The following is an 18,915-nucleotide window of genomic DNA, read 5'->3' on the forward strand; positions in this document are numbered from 1 at the left end:
GAGGGGGAAACTTCATTTGACCCTTGCCTCAGGGTACCTTCCCTTCACATTCAGTCCTGATGCTCTGATTAGCCCACCATCATAGGCCCCATTAACTTCAAAGAAGTTTCGCCAAGTCCATTGGCTTGAAAACTAGGCTTTGTCTCATAATGTGTTCCCACAGAATGAACTTACGAGCTATTATCATCCTTCCCGCTTGATGTATTTGTACTGGGGTATTAAAACTACTTAATACATGTCTTATAGGAGCTGAATTTCCTTCTGCACTCTAGAGCATATCGTCAGCTGGTAATAATGCTAAGTTTTACTGTCCGTAAGCCATGGTTTAAGTGTGGCTAAATCTACTAAAAATAAAATGACTTGATTTTCCTGGGGCATTTTTTCGTAATTATTCCTCACTCAAATCTGACCGAGTAAATGCACCAAGAGAGGAAGAAAAGGGCCCAGTCCAGCACAGCAGGCACTAGGGGTGGAGGAGAAATTCGACTCACAACACATTTACAGCTGAATGTATCAGATTAGCACTGTCAGAAACCAAACACAGCTAGTCTTTGAAATTTGCACTTATGTGATTTTTGTGATGCAGTTCTCCAACCAAAACATGCAAAAATGCAATTATGCAGGAAAAATGTGCATTAAATGAAGGTATTTGTGAAAATAGTGTACAAAAATGCATATGCTTGAAAAAATATGTACATTAGTCTAAACTGCATATAAGTAAAGGGACCCCTGACCATTAGGTCCAGTCGTGACCAACTTTGGGGTTGCAGTGCTCATCTCGCTTTATTGGCCGAGGGAGCCGGCGTACAGCTTCCAGGTCATGTGGCCAGCATGACTAAGCTGTTTCTGGCGAACCAGAGCAGCGCACGGAAACGTCGTTTACCTTCTGCCAGAGCGGTACCTATTTATCTACTTGCACTGGTGTGCTTTCAATCTGCTAGGTTGGCAGGAGCAGGGACCGAGCAATGGGAGCTCACCCCGTCGTGGGGATTCGAACCGCCGACCTTCTGATTGGCAAGCCCTAGGCTCTGTGGTTTAACCCACAGTGCCACCCGTGTCCCTAAAACTGCATACAGAATTGTGTTAATTAGGGAAAAACTTGCACTAAAATGCTAATGTATTTTCATGAGGATGTTTTTTCTTTAAGCTTGCAAATTGCTGCAAAATGTGGAGGGCTGATTTTAAGATGGAGAAAAGGAGAGAACCGAAACTGACAGATTCTTCCCTCCCTAGCAGTAACACATACACAGAGTCAGAAAGTAGTTGTCTGCCTTGGTGGTGAAATAGGAGGCTTGTGTTCAAATCACAACTAAATTATTCTCAATTTTTAGGGCGGTCCTGTGCCCAACTTTACAGACAACAACCCTCTGTTTTGAGGGCAAACAGGCCTGCTGCTCTTTCCCACCAGGCAGAAATGGACTGTTTGTCCTATTTAACTGATAATAATTCTTTCTAAATTTGCACCTATGTATATCAGGCTTCCTCAACCTTGGCCCTCCAGATGTTTTGCTTAAATAAAATAAAATTATGGACCTTGTTAAAATGAACATAAAGTATGATTTTAACAGAGACATTATGCAGAGGTTCAGTTGGTTTAGAGCGCCAGGCAGGGCCTTTTTGTGGTGGTTTCCTAATGGAAGATCTTCCCTTTTATAGTACAAGCTCCATTCCTGGTGGCATTTGCACAAGCAGTCAATACATTCTAAATCTTAATTACTTCATTATTATTATAGAACTACACAATGTTTAGAAGGCATCTGAAGGCAGCCCTGTATCAGGAAGTTTTAAATCTTTGACATTTTATTATTATATTTTTATGTGCTGGAAGCCGCCCAGAGTGGCTGGGGGAACCCAGCCAGATGGGAGGGGTATAAATAATAAAATCATTACTGTACTACTATTACTATTATCTGTATGGCTTGGCAATATATAATTGAAATTTTTAAACTTCTGCTTTTAAGATTTATGGATTGTATCACCAACGTTTTACTCAGAGTAAACCTATGGAAATTAATGGGCCTAAATTTGTCATGTCCACTCATTTAGGTGGGTTAAATCTGAGTATAACTAACATTGGACCTAATCTGTGCTTTAATTTGTGTTACATGGTGTTGTCTCATTTCATTTTGTTCTTTCATGTAAATCCCTTTTGGGGTGGGAGAACTGCAACAGCTGAAAAGCAGCCTTTATTTTAAACACACACACACACTGGAACAGCTGAGTGATGATTTTGTTTATCTGATGACTTCTCACTTTTTGATTCAAATGATTTCTCAAAGCAGAGAAAACTAAAAAACAACAAGTAACAAACAGTGCAATCCTATGTAAGTCTACTCAGAAGTAAGCCCCACTGAGCCCGGTGGGATTTACTCCTGGGGAAGTATGTCTAGGATTTCTGCCTAAAGCTGCAGTGTCAGCTTAGCAGCAGGCAAGAATATAACAAATGGGACTAAGCTCCACTATACTTGGAAGCTGAAATCCTGCTTTAAAAGAAAACCTGTGTAGGCTCCCCAAGCCCTGAAATTTGATGACTCTTAAGAGGTAATAATTAGAAGAACCTGCAGGACTAAGAGGCCTCACAGCAGTTTTTAGGGTGCCCAAATTGTAAGCAGCTGCAGAAGAAATGGATTTGGCAAAATGGGCATTGACCGATGTCATTACCTCTGCATTGATCTTTGCACTTTTAGTATACCAAAACGAACACAACTCAGACACACTCCTATAACCAGTGCATCTGAACAAAAGCATTATGCCCCTTTTAAACATATTGCATGTATTCTTGATTGACAGAGGTGCCCTCACAAAGGAAAGGGAGTGGTAAATAAACATATGGAGGGCACCAGGTTGGCTGATCTGGCCCTATGACATATTTTCCAGACTGATATCTTTTAGAGCACATTAACACAGACTGATATCTTTTAGAGCACATTAACCAGCCTTCCCCTAAGTGATGCCAGCACCCAGCAGCTGGGGCCAATGGGAGTTACATAGAATCATACAATTGTGGACTCTTGACAAAATGAATCATACAAGCAACATTGGTCCAAATGCTTTCCTAGACAGAAAATTATATATGCAAATATGGCACAGACATGCACAAGGGAACCAAAAAGTACAGAAGGGATTGCAATCCTGCACACACACACACACACACACACACACACAAATGCTATGTTCACAAACAAGTGAGGGCGTAAACAAGCATATTAATGTCTACATCTCCAATTGCAAAGGTGCTTTGAAGGAAAGCAAGCCATGGGCTTCAAACGCAAACTCTTTCTTCCAAACATTTACATATTTGACAGAACATCACATGCTAGCAATGATAATTTGGCACATTTGTGAGCATTTGCTTTAAAAGGGGGGTGGGGAGAAACAGCCGTATCTGCTTATTGCAAACGCTCCTTTTCTTTTCTTATTTAAAAAGAAAACATTTTGTTGCTTTTGACAATGTATTTGCACAACGGAAATCTGCACTTTTTGTTTCCGAATTTGAACTTTGTGGTTTGCATCACCTCTATTTACATGCATCTAGCTCAGAACTCTTGGAAATAGAGGGGAGCTTGAAACACGGCAAACACAGAAACACAGAATGGGAAGTGGGGCAGAAGACCATCAATTCCACCTTCCCAGCTGAAGGCAGGATCCTTCACCCATTGTGTGGGTCCAAGCAAACAGCAGGCCACAAGATGTCACAAGCCATGAATAGGAATGAGCAAGGTGCTACTCATCATGTAAAGCCAAGGCTTCTGATACCTGCATGCAAATGGCCCAAATGTAAACATGCACACACCGTTTATGGGATGGCAAGTGCAATGAAATGGAGAAGAGGCGAGAGGTGCAGGGAATGGCATGCATGGCAAGCGCAGCTAATCCAGGCACTTCTTGAGCAGGAATCCTCCAAATGATTTGGCCACATTTCTTTTATGTTCACGTTTAAATGCAGCTGTAGTGCACACTGTCTTTTTGGGAAAACTTTCCACCTGGTTATGGGTTATTTGGGTTTTTAGAAATTGAAATTTGGTAAAGGGTGTGAAAACGAATTTGTGCATGAGAGATGAGAGGCTATAGGCAAAGACATCACAACCCCAGGGTCCATTCTCAATCCTTAATCCTACATAAAGATCAGTGCTGTGTGTTAAATCTCCGCCGGGCCTGGTAAACTCCAGAGCCAAGATGCAAACTATGGCCACATCTACCCCCATACATTTAAAGTGCTCTTATTCCTCTTTAAGAGTCATGGATCCCCCATGCCCAAAATCTTGGGAACTCGAGTTTCAGTGTTTCCTAAGGACTCTCGGCTCCCTTAACAATGATTCTCAGGGGAAAACCGTAACTCTTCAAGTGGAATAGAGTGCTTTGAGGGCTCATCCAGACTTCCTTTTGTGCTGCGTTTCTAGTCACAGGCCTGCGCTTTACAGCACCATGATGGTAGCTCAGTCGGTACAGCATGAGACTCTTAATCTCTGGGCCCTGGGTTCGAGACCCAAATTGGGCAAAAGATTCTGGCACTGCAGGGGGTTGGACTAGATGATCCTCGGGATCCCTTCCAACACTACAATTCTATGTCTGAATGCTTTTTTATTCCCCGTGAAAACCCACTCTTTACTGCTGAATTGGAGCAAAACGATTCAGGAAAACCTGAATTGCCGTTTGTTCAAATTTAGTGTTAAAAATCTACTGGGAAGAATGGAAATAGGGGGTTCGGACACAGCGCTTTAAAGCACAGACGTGCACATAGAAAGTGAAGGGCAAGAAGTGTGGATGAGCCCTAAATGTATGCAGTGGAGGAGACAAAAAAGCCTCAGAAAGACTGGCAACAGCAAACATGAAGAGATGTTTGGTATTGTCTTCTGAAAGATGGCTCCCAGGTACCCAAATGTATTAGCATTCCTACGGCAATTCAAAACTCCTCAAGAGCACCAGGTTGAGGAAGGCTATTGTAGCCAATATAACTTATGGCTGATTCGTGCATTTGACATTTTTAGGTTCAAGAAATATCTGACTTGTGGGTTAGGGACGTCACATGTATGTACTTTCAGTGGCTGGGTTCTTGTGAACAAACATGGCACTGGGCGCCTAATCTTTCTCTTAACACTGCCTTGGCGTTGGTTTATTGGGCGGCTAGCCCATTTCAAGCCATGTGACCCTTTGCAGCGGGTGCCCTATGGTTTTATTACGCCATTTAAATGTAGGGGGTTTTCGGTAGCTGAGTTCAAGCAGCAAAATGTTAATCAGCTCATGCGCTGGTCTAGATACAGACTGAAGTAGTAAAATATCTTGGTTTAGATGAGTCTATAAGTGTAGGGAATGTATGTGCCCTGGAAATTGGGTTGTGCTCTCATGCCATGCCCTCTCCTTGGGCACACTTGAGACATAACATGTGCCTAACACCTACATACACAAAGCCCAGAACAGCTGGATTTAAACTGTCCAGTTTCCCAGCCCTTTGCAAATATTACTTCCAATGTGTGGCCATTTGGTAGTCACAGAAGCAGGAGTGGCACACATGCTAGATAGGTGAGATCTTTTCCTAACCTGGGGATGGCTCTCTGCATTTAGAGCCTTGTTCAAATAAATAGCTTCAGGCAGAAGAGGAATCTTATCTGTCCATGTTAACCCTTAATGCAGGATATAGTAGAAACGAGGAACTGTAGAACTATATAGTGTACCAATTTGGACATCACACCAAACCATGGTTTAGCAGGCAAGAATGAGATGCAGGCTTAGACACTCTTCCTCCCCTCCCAGAAGCAAAGCCTATGGTTTTCGCTTAACCAGTGGTTTATTTTTAACCATGGCTTGTTTGAAATGTGAACTTCAAACCATGGTTTATGAAGCTGGCTTGTTCAAACAAATCACACTTAAAACTATCGTTTAGGGTTCTGATATCAGTGGTTAATCAAAAGCGGAAGCAAAATTTTCTGGACTCCACTTTGTAGCTGCGCTGGAGGAGAAAAGGGGGGAATGCATGGATCGGGGCTCTCCTAGGCTCCTTCGCATCACTATGAACCACGGTTTGCTGTAACACCCAAAGGCAGCCTTTCTGTGAGGGGTCTGGTTGATGGCAACGTTCGCCTCACCTTCTGGCAGCTTTTGTGGGTGCACAAAAGGCCACCTTAAAGCTGGAGAAGCCAAATTGTTTTCTTTGGAGCACCTCATTACTGAGGCAGATTTGTCAGCCAGATGTGCGCTCAGCCTGAAGTGTGTTTGTAAAGTGCTGTAGGACAAGGAATGTGGCAGGATTAGCTCATAAGGGAATCCACCAGGGTGGGCATCAGTCAAAGCTGAAGCTACTCCTACAAGCAAGCTGGATGAATTTGTCAGAGGAGGAGGGAGGCGAAAGGGAGGGGGGTATATTGCAACATATGGCATTTATCAATTGTTTCATTTACAGCTTAGGATGAAAAACGAAAACAAAAACACAACTAAGGAATGAATGAACAAATGATGGAAGGAAGGAAGGAAGGAAGGAATGATGGCCCTCACAACATGCTGGTGGATGTCCATGGACAGGTGGGCTTCGATGATGGGTCATGTGGGTTGTTGTTTTAACTGAATCTTACCCTCATCCCTTCAAATCGTGATAGTGCTCTTAAGGGTCTCAGAGCTCTGAGGGTCCTAAGGGATTTAATGGGACCCATTTCGGAGTATCCAAGTGTACTAGCTATGAGGCTTACTAATGAGACCTGAATGGAGACACAAAATGGAAAAGTCCAAACCATTAGCACAAATCCTACCATTCAGCTTCTCTTCTCTGGATTTTCACCTGTAAAGATAAGCCTGGTTAATCAACTGATGAAGAAAGAGCCTAAAAGGAGGGAAAATATATAGCATTAACCCAGCACAAAGGCAGGGGCAAAACAACCCCATCAGCATTCTCATGCATCAAAATCATGTCCAGGAGACCTTCAGGATATAGACCCATTCACTGATTTCCAGTGCAAAATGAAACCACAAGACTTCAAAACCAGAGGGGACCCCCATCTTAAATGTTGTCTTACTTTCCTCAAGGTGACCACATGGAGCTCCAACTGATGTCAAAAGTCGGTCAGAAAAAGGAAGAAAGAAGGACCAGCAAAGTCTAATTCTGGCAGTGTTTTCCTGAAACACAAACTTTTTTTGTGTGCAGTTGATTTGATTTTTTATATATATAATTGAATGGAAACAGCAGAGATGTGGGCACAGCTCCCATTATTAAATTATGCAAACACTGTAATTTTGTGCCCTCAAGATGAATCACTTTGCAAGACCCAGCCATTTATTACGATCCTTTGAAAAAGAATGCCATAGCCTGTGATGTATCTCTGTAATACCCAATTTCATTGTGTGTGTGCGTGTTTTAAATGGTGTTGGATCTGTGTCACTATGTTACACCCTTCTCTATAAAGAACTGTAGCCATTGCCTTGCTTTGGATTAGCAAAATGAAGCCGCCATGTGCCACCTTAAGGAAAGATTGGATGGCCCGTTAACCTGTGGGAAAAAGAGAGAAGGTGCCGATTACTGGAGGTGAACACACTTCATAGACACTGAAAGACGACAACCCTTACCCTGATGCTCTCAAATCGGGACAGGGCTCGGAGGGGCCTCAAGGCCCTCAGCGTTCTGAGGGATTTCATAGCGGCCAGGTGGTCATAGCCGAGAATTGATCCTATCTGGCAAATAACTGAAATCTGTGCAGATCGAATGGAATTTGAAATTATTGGTCAAGGCGAGCAAAGAGAGAAAGGAAGAGACACAGAGAGAAAATAGGAACAGCACAATCAGGGGGAGATTCTGAGGACCCAGGTAAACTCACTTGGCCGTTTTGATACAAGTGCAGGTGTAGGTTGTGAGCGAACAGGGGCTACGTTTCTGACGAAGTGTCTGCTCCACCGTGACTCAATGTGCCATGTGGCTCACAAAAAGTGCTTAAAGTGGGCTGTGCAGTGGAATGAATGCCCAACTAAACATTCAGCTCCGGGGTCATTGGGATGAAAGAGTGGCAGAAGGCCAAAATCTGGGGAGGGTGGGAATAAAATTGAGAAATTGGGATTGGGACAGGGGACCTACCAGGGTGAGTAGCAGTGTGGCTGCCATCTTCCTTGCTCCCAACAATGCCTCAGGAACAACACAATACAGGGCAGTATCCAAAGAAGCAGATCTGCTGGGTCAGGGACTTTTGATTGGGCAACAGAACTTCCCCTCCCTCTCCTCCCCTTGCATTCCCCCAAATTTGTTCTAGGTTTTCTTCCAACCCTCCAGAGCAGATTTGGGGAGAGCACAGGAGATGTGAGGGGAGAGAGGAGGGGAGGGAAGTTCTGCTGCACAGGTGGAAATCATTGTGCTAGCTAGTGGATCTACTTTACAGTGTCATTCCAAGGAGACAATCAGACAAAACATAGCCACCTGTTGGGCCACCAGTAGAGTCCCATCACCACCTCTTGGGACAGTGCCCAAATGGTATTTTAAAAGGGGGGAGGTGCTGCCACTGTGGCTTGTCCCAAGAAGCCTCTGCTCCAATTTTTCAATTTTCTCCACCCCGCCCCCCAGTTTTCTGCCCCAAGTACTCCCCAGTCTTCCTCCTCACTGTCACAAGGTTTTTACAAATCAAATTAGGTTGTTTTAGTACCCAGCTGCTGGTTGGTTTATGGTTGTGTTTATCACTCTGATTTTATGGCTATTTTGTCATTTTATGTGGTGATTTGTTATGCTTATCTTTACAAGATGAACTCTGCTGCTTCAGTCTTTAACGTACCTTGTCCTGGGCTCCCTTGGGAGGAAGGGCGATTCACAAAACCAACAGCTGAATTGATTAAAGTAACTAGATGCAACAGGGGCACCCTCATTTCATTGACTTGTGCACCTAATTCATTCATGGGTAAGGCAAAACCTTGAGAAGGAGGCACAGCTGGGTGGGAGAACACCTGCTTTGCATGCAGAATGCCCACAGTTCCTGCATTGCACCAGACAACCCTAAGGGTCCCTACCAACTATGACTCTTGTGCACTTAAACCGTGAAATGCACTACAGGTGCTGCTGTCCTCCTGACATAGATTTATCAGGTGTCTGTTCCGTGGATTAGGCAGGGAAAGGCTGCAATAGCTGGCAACTCTTTGCAGCCTTGGACACAGTCCATAGGTTGAGGTGAGTTGACTAAATACTCCGCTGTTGATTTTGGAGGTATTTCATTTCTCCCTGTCAAATTTTATTCATAGGAGAAACCTCAACCATATAGGCTTTGCGCTTTGGACTTGATTAAATGTGACCACGGAAGATATTTTTAAAATAATCAAACAGCTTTCAAAATCCGTGCTGACTGCCCCACATAGCCCCGGCAAACGCGGAAGTCAGCACTTTTCAAAGAGAGCTTCCCTGCCCCCCCCCCCACCGCTCCCTCCCCCAATGCAAGCTTGTTAAGCAAGACCTGATTCTTCCCAACACATCTGTTTGAGCCTCTCTCCCCCGATGAATGTTGCACCCATAATCCTGTCCTGCTAGAATGCCACACAGCAGTGCTTCCAAATGCAAGACTTCCATGCACCTTCTAGTAATTTGTACGGAATTGGTTTGATGCCTCTGGAAACGCTTGCGGTCTCACTTCACACATTGTTCCTATTAATCACAATTCCAGTTTACAACATTTGTATGCTGCCCAATAACAAAAGTTCTCCGAGAGAAAAGTAAAGGCAAGATTCTAAATGCTATGTCAACTTGGGTGGCCATAATCTCTTGGATGAGTAAAACATCCATTTTTGCACAGGATAACACCCCAGAGTCCTGTGAGGCTGCAAGGCTGACCACCTTTTTCTTCCTGACCTGAACTTACTTGCCAATGCAGCTGGAAGAAGTACTGTTAGAAAGCTGGGATGGAGGGGAGGGTGGTCAGTTCTGCTAGCAAAACCCAGCGTTGGCTGCTAGGCATGGAACTAGATTCGAGAGGAGGGTGGGGATTAGTGAAATGGCAGCTGCTGTCACATCGGCACCGGTGGATACATAAAACCATTGTCAGAGAGCGAGCCGACAGTAAATCACACCTTAACTCTTTATTAGCAAAAACACAGTCTTTACAGACTTGGCTGAGTGTCAGGCCTAATGAGCAGCTCATGGGGTAGGTCGTACCCCATGATCCAGTTGCCAAGACTCAAAGTCCCTGCTTCTCCACAGCCATCTAAGTCCCCTCATCTATCTCCAGGGCTTTCCCCAAGCAAATTTTTCCTGCATGTGGCCTGGCACTGTTTCACCCGATTCAGCCCTCTTCTGGTTCTGTAAGACAATGGGGGAGGTGAGCTTGTTGCGGCAGGAGCGGGAGGCACCCATGACTCTTCGCCAGCCTGACTCAACTCTTCCTCTTGGCTTCACCTGCTACAGCTTCTGCCTCCGATTCTGGGCTTCTCTCTGCCACAGGCTCTCCCTGCTCACTAAGCCCTGTTACCTCCCCAGCTCCCAACACCTCTTCCCAGCCTTCTCCCTCTGACCCCAGGTTCTGATCCTGCTTTCCTTGGTGGTTCCCCAGCTGGTTCCTCCCACCATTCCTCTGTGTCGAACTAGTCCATGACACCTATGCAGTTCCCCATGGGAAGGGTCACTTGGGTCCCTCTTTTCCAGATGAAAGGGGCAGAATCCTCAGAGAGGACCCTTGATCCTATGAACTGCACTGGGGTTGATCATGCTAGGAACACAGGAAGCTGGCATACACTAAGTCCAACTATTACTCCATCTAGCACAGCATTGTCCACACTGACTGGGTCTGCAGGGCTTCAGGCATGGGGTCTCTCCCAGCCAGACCTGGAGATGTTGTAGATTGAAGCTGAGACTTACTGCATGGGAAGCAATTGCTCTTCCATTGAGCTACAACCCTGCCATTCAGGTAGCCAGCAATGTCCCTGAGACAGCAGCAGCCATTATGCAAATAACCATCTTCCACCGAGAACAATTTGCATGCCTAGCTTCCAATGGGAAGAGGCTGCCATGCTTAAGAGTCCTGGAAAAAAAGGGCCAAGAATGCAAAGGCGAGGAACCACCAGCACTTACCCACTGACCTATCCAGCGGCAAAGAGAAAACCTGGTTTAGAATTTACATTAACGTCACATGCTCAATTTCAGTTGCTAAGCTAATGGGGCAGCCATTTCTCTCTCTCGCCTTCACTGACCTCCCAGGACTGGTTGTGAGGATAATGAAAGGCAGCAATAACTGGTTGGTGAACAGTGGCGTAGAACATAAATAATGAGTAGGCCATGTTGTTGTTGTTGTTCCAGACCCTCGTTCATTTCAGTTCGGAGCCAAGTGAAAGATAAGCTCAAACATCATTAAAGACTTCCTAGCATTTATCCCAGGGGTATGGCTGCAGATATGTGGCATTATGTGACACCCAGCCTCGGAGAAGAGGGCACGCAAGGCAAATTCAGGCCAAAGATATGCAGGCTGTCCTCAGCCCCCCTTACCCTCGCTTCTTCCGCACTGAGCCCTCCCGTAATCCTCAGCGTTTAAAGATATCCTGGCCCCACCTGTTTCATACTCTCATTGGCTGCGGACATTTTTAGCTCATCACGGCTGGTGACTTAATGTTAAGCTTTGGGGGAAACCGGTTGCTGGGTATCCACTCAAGCAAAAACTCAATACCTTTTGGCATCCGGACAAACCAGAGCATTTCCATCAGGGCTCTGTTTGTCGGCAATTATTGACCGTCCCCTGTTCGTTCAGATCTGCGTCCAAGGGAAGATGCAGAAATTGGAACATTGTTCCTGGGAGAGCCATCGGAAGCGACAGCTCAGGTCATAGACCTAGGTCCACCCCTGTACTTTTAAACAGCATTTAAAGCAGATTCCCCCCCCCCCCCGAATCAAGGGGACTCTAGTTTACCCCCTTTCAGAGCTATGATCTCCAGGACCCTTAACACACTAACATTCACAGGATCCTTTGCGGGAAGCCATGTGATTTCAATGGAAGGTGTGGATGTGGCCCTAGAGAGCCATGGAAGCACAGTCTGTGGAACCTCAGGGGCTGAGCATTTCCCTCCTTCAACTTTCCCTCCACATCCATCTTTTGCCTATGTGTCTCCTCCATCATAAGGCCTTCTATTGGAATCGGTTTTCTATAACATAAAGGTAAAGGTAAAGGGACCCCTGCCCGTATGGGCCAGTCTTGACAGGCTCTAGGGTTCTGTGCTCATCTCACTCTAGAGGCCGGGAGCCAGCGCTGTCCACAGACACTTCCGGGGCACGTGGCCAGCGTGACGAAGCTGCTCTGGCGAACCGGCACCAGAGCAGCACACGGAAACGCCGTTTACCTTCCCGCTATAAAGCAGTACCTATTTATCTACTTGCACTTAAGGGTGCTTTCGAACTGCTAGGTGGGCAGGAGCTGGGACCGAACGACGGGAGCTCACCCTGCCGCGGGGATTCGAACCGCCGACCATGCGATCAGCAAGTCCTAGGTGCTGAGGTTTTACCCACAGCACCACCCGCGTCCCTTTTTTCTATAACATACTGTACTACAAATATGTACAGTCGTACCTTGGTTTTTGAACAGCTTATTTCTCGAACGTTTCGGCTCCCAAACGCCGCAAACCTGGAAGTGACTGTTCTGGGTCTGCGAACTATTTTTGGAAGCCGAAAGTTCGACAGGGCTTCTGCAGCTTCTGATTGGCTGCAGGAGCTTCCGTGCTTTGGTTTCTGAACGTTTTGGAAGTCGAATGGACTTCTGGAACGGATTCCATTTGACTTCCAAGGTACGACTGTACTCAGGGTGTCAAGATCAGCTGAGGAGGCCCTCTTGGTAGCTCCACCATCCTCAGAAGTTCACAGTGGTGGTGGCCTTCTCCATGGCAGGCCCACAGCTGCAAAATTCCCTCTTCAAAGAGGTACATCTAACTTTTAGTGGATGCTTAAGGCATCCCTCTTCACCCTGCCTTTGACACCTGAAGGGCCCACCCTATTCCTGTGACTGTAAATTGTTTTGACTGTTTTTAATGTTTCATTGTTGTAACCCGCCCTGGGAACTGCTAGTGAAGGGTGTGTAATAAATTTAATAGTAGTAATAATAAAAAAATAATAGCCATCTGCCTTCCCCCTATTTGGTGTTGAGGATGGAGGCAGTGATGGGCCTTCAATTAAAATACAAAGTGAGCCCCAGGCAATTAAATCCTGCGGAAGCACTGCAAGCACAGATTCTAATGCTTACCAAAATCTCTCTGAATCGACTGAAAATATGCAGATCAAGAATCATTAGCAAAGTAGACCAAACAATACTATTACTAATCAGCTGTGACAGGGAACGGAGCTAAGTATGTAAATGTTGAAACTAAGCACTTTCTAGAGTAGTTTCAGATTCCGTTGAATCACCTGGTGTTAACAACTTCTTGGCAGGAAACATGTACTGCCTGGAGGCTAATTAGTAAAATGCTTCTTTTAGTGTCACTGACTGTGAATTTGCTCTTTTGGTAGCAAAGCTGCATTGTCTGACTGAGAGACGCAACATTATTCACTGTATTCTTCCTGCTTCCAGATTATATCATACATATATTGTTTGTTACCCACCAAATGGTGTGGGATGTTTCTGGACATTCAGTGGGCCTTCTCTTCTCTCTTCTCTCTCACTCTCACATACCCTATTCCTCCACCTATGACAAACTGTAGGCATGTGTGAACTTTCCCCTATTATTTGCGTTTTGTTGTGGTTGGCATCCATCTCTCTTGAGCAACAATGGAGTGTGCCTTTGGGGGTGAAGTCAAACCACTGCATCAGCCCCTTCCTCAGGGCACAAGCCTGGGCAGTATTTATGGAGGTCCTGGGCTGCCCAGACAACTAGACCATCACCGAGAGACAACAGGACTGCTCAAGGTGCCCCGACTATAAAATTGGAGAAATTGAGAGATATATAGCCGCACCGGCAGCATATCTCTTCTTTCTCGTATCCAAAAATGCAAGAAGGGCTTTTACAGTCGCCAGAAGCTCGGCTCTGCCCTCGCCTGTCCTGGAAGGGTCCTTTAAAAAAAGCCCCATATGCTCAGAGACTTTGTGCCTGTTCATTGGGGGATATAGGAAGCCCAGAGCACTTGTTCTTTAGATGTTCCTTTTATGAAGAGACCATTGATCCCCTGCTGGTGAGGCTCACTGACCTCCCAGAAAAGCAAAAATTTGACCATTTCCTGTTAGACAAAGATCATAAGACAACCCGGATGGCCACCAGATTCTGTGTACAGATCTGTAGTTTGTTAAGAAAATCCCCAAACTCGGTTCCTTGGGTGACTCTGGGTCATCTCTCTGTGGTAGCTTATCTTAAAGTTTTAAGTGTCTATACACTTATCACATTTATAAATTTTAAATTTTTTGTTGTACATTGTTTTAAATGTTTGCTTTCCTTCTGGGATTGTACCCCCAAGTGTGTTTTATAAGCTGGGCTCCGACCGTAATAAATTATCTATCTATCTAACAAGACCTTCCTCTTGGCCTCACTGATGTGGTCCAAAGGAAAGCAGAGCGAGATGTTTGGAGCCAGCTTAGCTGCAGGAGTTGCAAGAAGGAGACATGCAAGGCGCCATCCAACTGCCTTAGGGACTCCCCGCTGGATTTGACAAGGTTTTACTCCTGAGCCTTTTCTTCTGAAGATGTCCCACGAGGCAGCTCTTGGGGAGGGGATGCTTATAGTGGTAGGGCCTCATTCTTAGAATACCCTCTCATAAATAGATTCAGGAGAAGCCTTCATTAATGTGATGTATACTGCTTTATTGTACAGGTATTTGGGCTTTTATGCTGGGAATCTCTTACGTTTACTTCCGTACCACAGTGCAATTATGTTATTACGTTTTTACGTCAACAATGCCTAGCGAATTTATTTCACGAAGTGTCTCATGGATGCAATAAATAAATAAAAAAGATACCTAGGAACCAAATTAAAACTTCTTTTCATTCAATGAGACTTATTTCCCTGTTTTTACCATTTTATGCTTTTCTAGTTGCTGTTGTTCTCGCTTGCTTGCTTTTAATGATGCTTGCACCTGTAACTGGTTGCTGTTTTATTTATTTATTTATTTTAATTGTTCAGTGGTGTGGTTTTTTGTGTGTGTTTTTTTTGCTCTTTTGCTCACAGGTCACTTTGAGTACGACTGTAGAAAACTTGACTCATAATGCTTTCAAATAAATGTCAGAAAGACCACTTGCCCCTGTAAAGACCTGAAAGATCAATGGGATCACCTGGGGAAATTCAGCTCGTGTCACCGCCCTAAAGAATATCATAGGGCGGTGGTGTGGAAATGGGCATTTCCTGCTACTCCCTCTGTACTGTGGAGTGCCGTTCCTTCTGCTATCAGTTGCTTCAGGTATCTTGTAAAGCAATATACCTAGCCCTTTTGCCCAGGCAGTGCTGGATTTAGAGCAGAGCAGGTGGTTCTTCTGCACAGGGCGCTGAGCCGAGGAGGCACAAGGTAATAATATTAATAAATCTATATTTTTACAGGTACCTACCCAAAGTTGGGGGACGTGGGTGGTGCTGTGGGTTAAACCACAGAGCCTAGGGCTTGCCGATCAGAAGGTCGGCAGTTCGAATCCCCGTGTCGGGGTGAGCTCCCGTTGCTCGGTCCCTGCTCCTGCCAACCTAGCAGTTTGAAAGCACGTCAAAGTGCAAGTAGATAAATAGGTACCGCTCCGGCGGGAAGGTAAACAGTGTTTCCGTGCACTGCTCTGGTTCGCCAGAAGCAGCTTAGTCATGCTGGCCACATGACCCGGAAGCTGTACACTGGCTCCCTCAGCCTATAGAGCGAGATGAGCGCCACAACCCCAGAGTCGGTCATGACTGGAGCTAATGGTCAGGGGTCCCTTAATCCTTTACCTTGCCCAAAGTTAGTGGGGTGCCAAATCTTGTCTTCGCTCAGGGCACCATATTACCAAAGTCTTCCTTTGCTCCAGGTGTTCCCTGAGTCTGCTTTGGGTGCTTAAATTCCTGTTTTATTTGGTTTTCATATGCTTTTATATTACCATTCTATGCTGTATTTTTGTTTTAATTAAGTTGCCTATTTTTATATTACGCAGTGCTTAAGAGAATTTTAAAACATCAAATGGTTTATACATGTGTTTAACTTAATAAACAGATAGGCGGATGACAGAGGTTAAAACATGTGACATGGCTGCTTGCATTCCTCCGGTCAGTAGAGACGAAGAGATAGTCAGGGGAAACACACTTTGAGGTTTCCCACTAAACACCCAAGCTCTGCCCCTTCCTCCTGCACGCTCTCACTCTCTCATCCTGCACAAGGCAGCCATGAAAGTACAGTGGTGCCTCGCAAGACGAAATTAATTCGTTCCGCAAGTCTTTTCGTCTTGCGAGTTTTTCGTCTTGCGAAGCACGGTTTCCCATAGGAATGCATTAAAAATCAATTCATGCATTCCTATGGAAACCGCCTTCAGACCAGGTCCGGGGACAGTTTGTCCCTCGACCTCTTCTGAAGGCCGGCGGGGGGCGAAAGTCTTTGCTCCCCCCCGCCTGCCTTCAAAAGCTGTCTGGGGGCTTTTAAATCGCCCTGGACAGTCCCGGGGCGATTTAAAAGCCCCCGGGAAGGCAGGCAGGGGGGGACAAAGACTTTTGCCCCCCGCCCGCCTTCGGAAGAGGTCCTGGACCTCTTCCGAAGGCGGGCGGGGGCAAAAGTCTTTGTCCCCCCCTGCCTGCCTTCCGCGGAAAGCGGGAAGGCAGCGCTGTGTTTTCCGCTCTCCCGGGAAGGCAGGCAGGGGGGAGCAAAGACCTTTGCTCCCCGCCAGCCTTCAGAAGAGGTCCAGGACCTCTTCTGAAGGCTGGCGGGGGGCAAAAGTCTTTGCTCCCCCCGCCTGCCTTCAAAAGCCGTCCGGGATAGCGGGAAGCGCTTCCCTGCTATCCCGGACCGCTTTTAAAATGCTGGCGGTGGGGAGCAAAGCCTTTCGCCCCCGCCGGCCTTCCTGGACCTTTTCTGAAGTCCGGAGGGGGGGGAAGGCTTTGCTCCCCACCGCCAGCATTTAAAAGAGGTCCCCGGAGATTTCCCTATGGGCTTTCGTCTTGCGAAGCAAGCCCATAGGGAAAATCGTCTAGCGAAGCAACGCAAAAACCGAAAAACCCTTTCGTCTTGCGGGTTTTTCGTCTTGCGAGGCATTCGTCTTGCGGGGCACCACTGTACCTCACATGATTTAGGCTCAGACTCCAAAGCCATCCTGGTGCATATGAAGCAACTATAAATAAATAGCATGTTTTATTTACCAGTAGGATTCCTGCACATTTTATTTCACCTCTTTTAGCAATGCTAGTTGTGTGTTAATTAAGAGATGGTGGGTGGTGGGTTATCTTCCAATTCCAAGCTACACACTCACTCACTCACTCACTCACTATAAGCCAATGGTTTTTTGTTTTGTTTTTGGCATTGTTGAATGATACATTTCCCCATCCCTCCAAGTAACAGCCAATAAAGTTCACTGGGGGCCAAATCAATACACTGGTTTTTTACCATGTCACATCATCACACATTTTGAATCTGAAGAAGTGTGCATGCACACGAAAGCTCATACCAAGAACTAACTTAGTTGGTCTTTAAGGTGCTACTGGAAGGGAAAAATTTTTTGTTTTGACTATGGCAGACCAACACGGCTACCTATCTGTAACATTTTGAATTGTTAAACGTTTGCGAGGACATGTCTGATCGCTGAGGTTTTTTGTGGTGGCCACACATCAGCCCTAACATCAACTGAGAAGGAAGGCAAAAAAAGGCTATACGTTTAGACAAACTCCGTGGGCTTCCTTAACTTGCTAAAGGCTTCTCCTTTAGCAAGTTGGCACCATTGTTATTGCTAGACCCAGTGCCACATTGTTCTTGAAGCAATCTGCTGTTTCTCTTATAACAAAAATGCACTGGAAATCCACTACCTTCGCATAAAAGACTTTTAGAAACAACAACATACGATTTGAGTCTGGTGGTGGCTGTTTGGGAACAACTGATTACAGCAGATTGCGCAATTACTGCCAAGGCAACACAAACCTCCATCTTGCTAATCAACAGGGGAAAGAAATCCAGAAAACAATTAAAAGTCATTAGGAGACATCAATGCATCTACTCCATACGGCAACTTCTTTTTCAAGCTGATTTGGCAGAAGGCTGGCACTCAGTCTAATTCTTGAATGAGATGTTGTTAACCTGCTAGCCACTCAAGCGTTGTATAGAAGACTCTCTCTTTCTCTCTCTCTTTTGGCCCAGACGTGTGTGCATTTTGTTAAACTTGTATTGCAGCCAGACATTCTACACTTAATGGGGAAATCCTGGAAGAGGCATAGCTTTCCAGGAAACCATTTGAGAAAGCGGTAGAGCATTCACACACACACACGCACACATCCTCCACAAACACAAAGAGAGGGAAGAGCTTTGCTGCCTGTGACAAATGATGTGCATGCAGAGTTGTGCCCTAGAAACACTGTTGCTCTAGAACAGCTATGAGGAAACTAGCTAGGCCCTCCAGGCCTCAGAAATTTCACTTTGAGCAAACCACGGCCACCTTTCCTGGGGCGGACTTCGTATTTTGTAGGGCAAGGGAAAGTTCAAAAAAGAATCTTTATTTGCATCCCTGGCTTGAATTCTAGCTGCAGCTGCAAATCATGAGCCCACAACGTCCGCTCCTGAGCCTTACTCTGCAGCCAAAAGTCTGCACTTTTTGGATTTGGTGCCTCTTTCTGCCATCCTGTGGAAAGTGGTGACTTTGGGCTACAAAGGAATAATCCATAGGCAAGCCAGGGATGTGAAGGAAGAGATGGGGCTGTGAAAGAAGAACCCTCCTTTGCAGCCACACCTTGACCTTTGACTCACCTGGTGTCACAGAATGTCAGGTGATTGACAGGTGAACAGGCCCATCCAACTATTAGAGTGGTCTGGACAGATCTAGTTCCCCACTTCTCCTCTAGAGCCACATTGTTGTTCTAGAACCATTC

General features: G+C 45.7%; 1 protein-coding gene across 10 annotated transcripts in view; it reads right to left on the reverse strand.

Moving 5' to 3' along the window:
• Positions 1-18,915, reverse strand: part of LOC309381042 (sodium channel protein type 5 subunit alpha-like) — a 215,660-nt gene that overhangs the window by 24,467 nt on the left and 172,278 nt on the right. For 4 of the 10 annotated variants that reach the window (XM_081931407.1, XM_081931400.1, XM_081931402.1 and 1 more), the window contains 2 exons: positions 7,552-7,674; positions 6,567-6,689 (listed from right to left, as the gene is read on the reverse strand). The exons of 1 other annotated variant lie outside the window; for it this stretch is intronic. In XM_081931407.1, coding sequence (XP_081787533.1) covers positions 6,567-6,689; positions 7,552-7,674 — 246 coding nt within the window. The remainder of the gene's footprint in view (positions 1-6,566; positions 6,690-7,551; positions 7,675-18,915) is intronic. 5 more of the 10 variants (XM_081931409.1, XM_081931404.1, XM_081931406.1 and 2 more) reach the window with 2 other exon arrangements.

Source organism: Podarcis melisellensis (genome assembly GCF_964234715.1).
Source record: "Podarcis melisellensis genome assembly, chromosome: 12".
NCBI lineage: Eukaryota > Metazoa > Chordata > Lepidosauria > Squamata > Lacertidae > Podarcis > Podarcis melisellensis.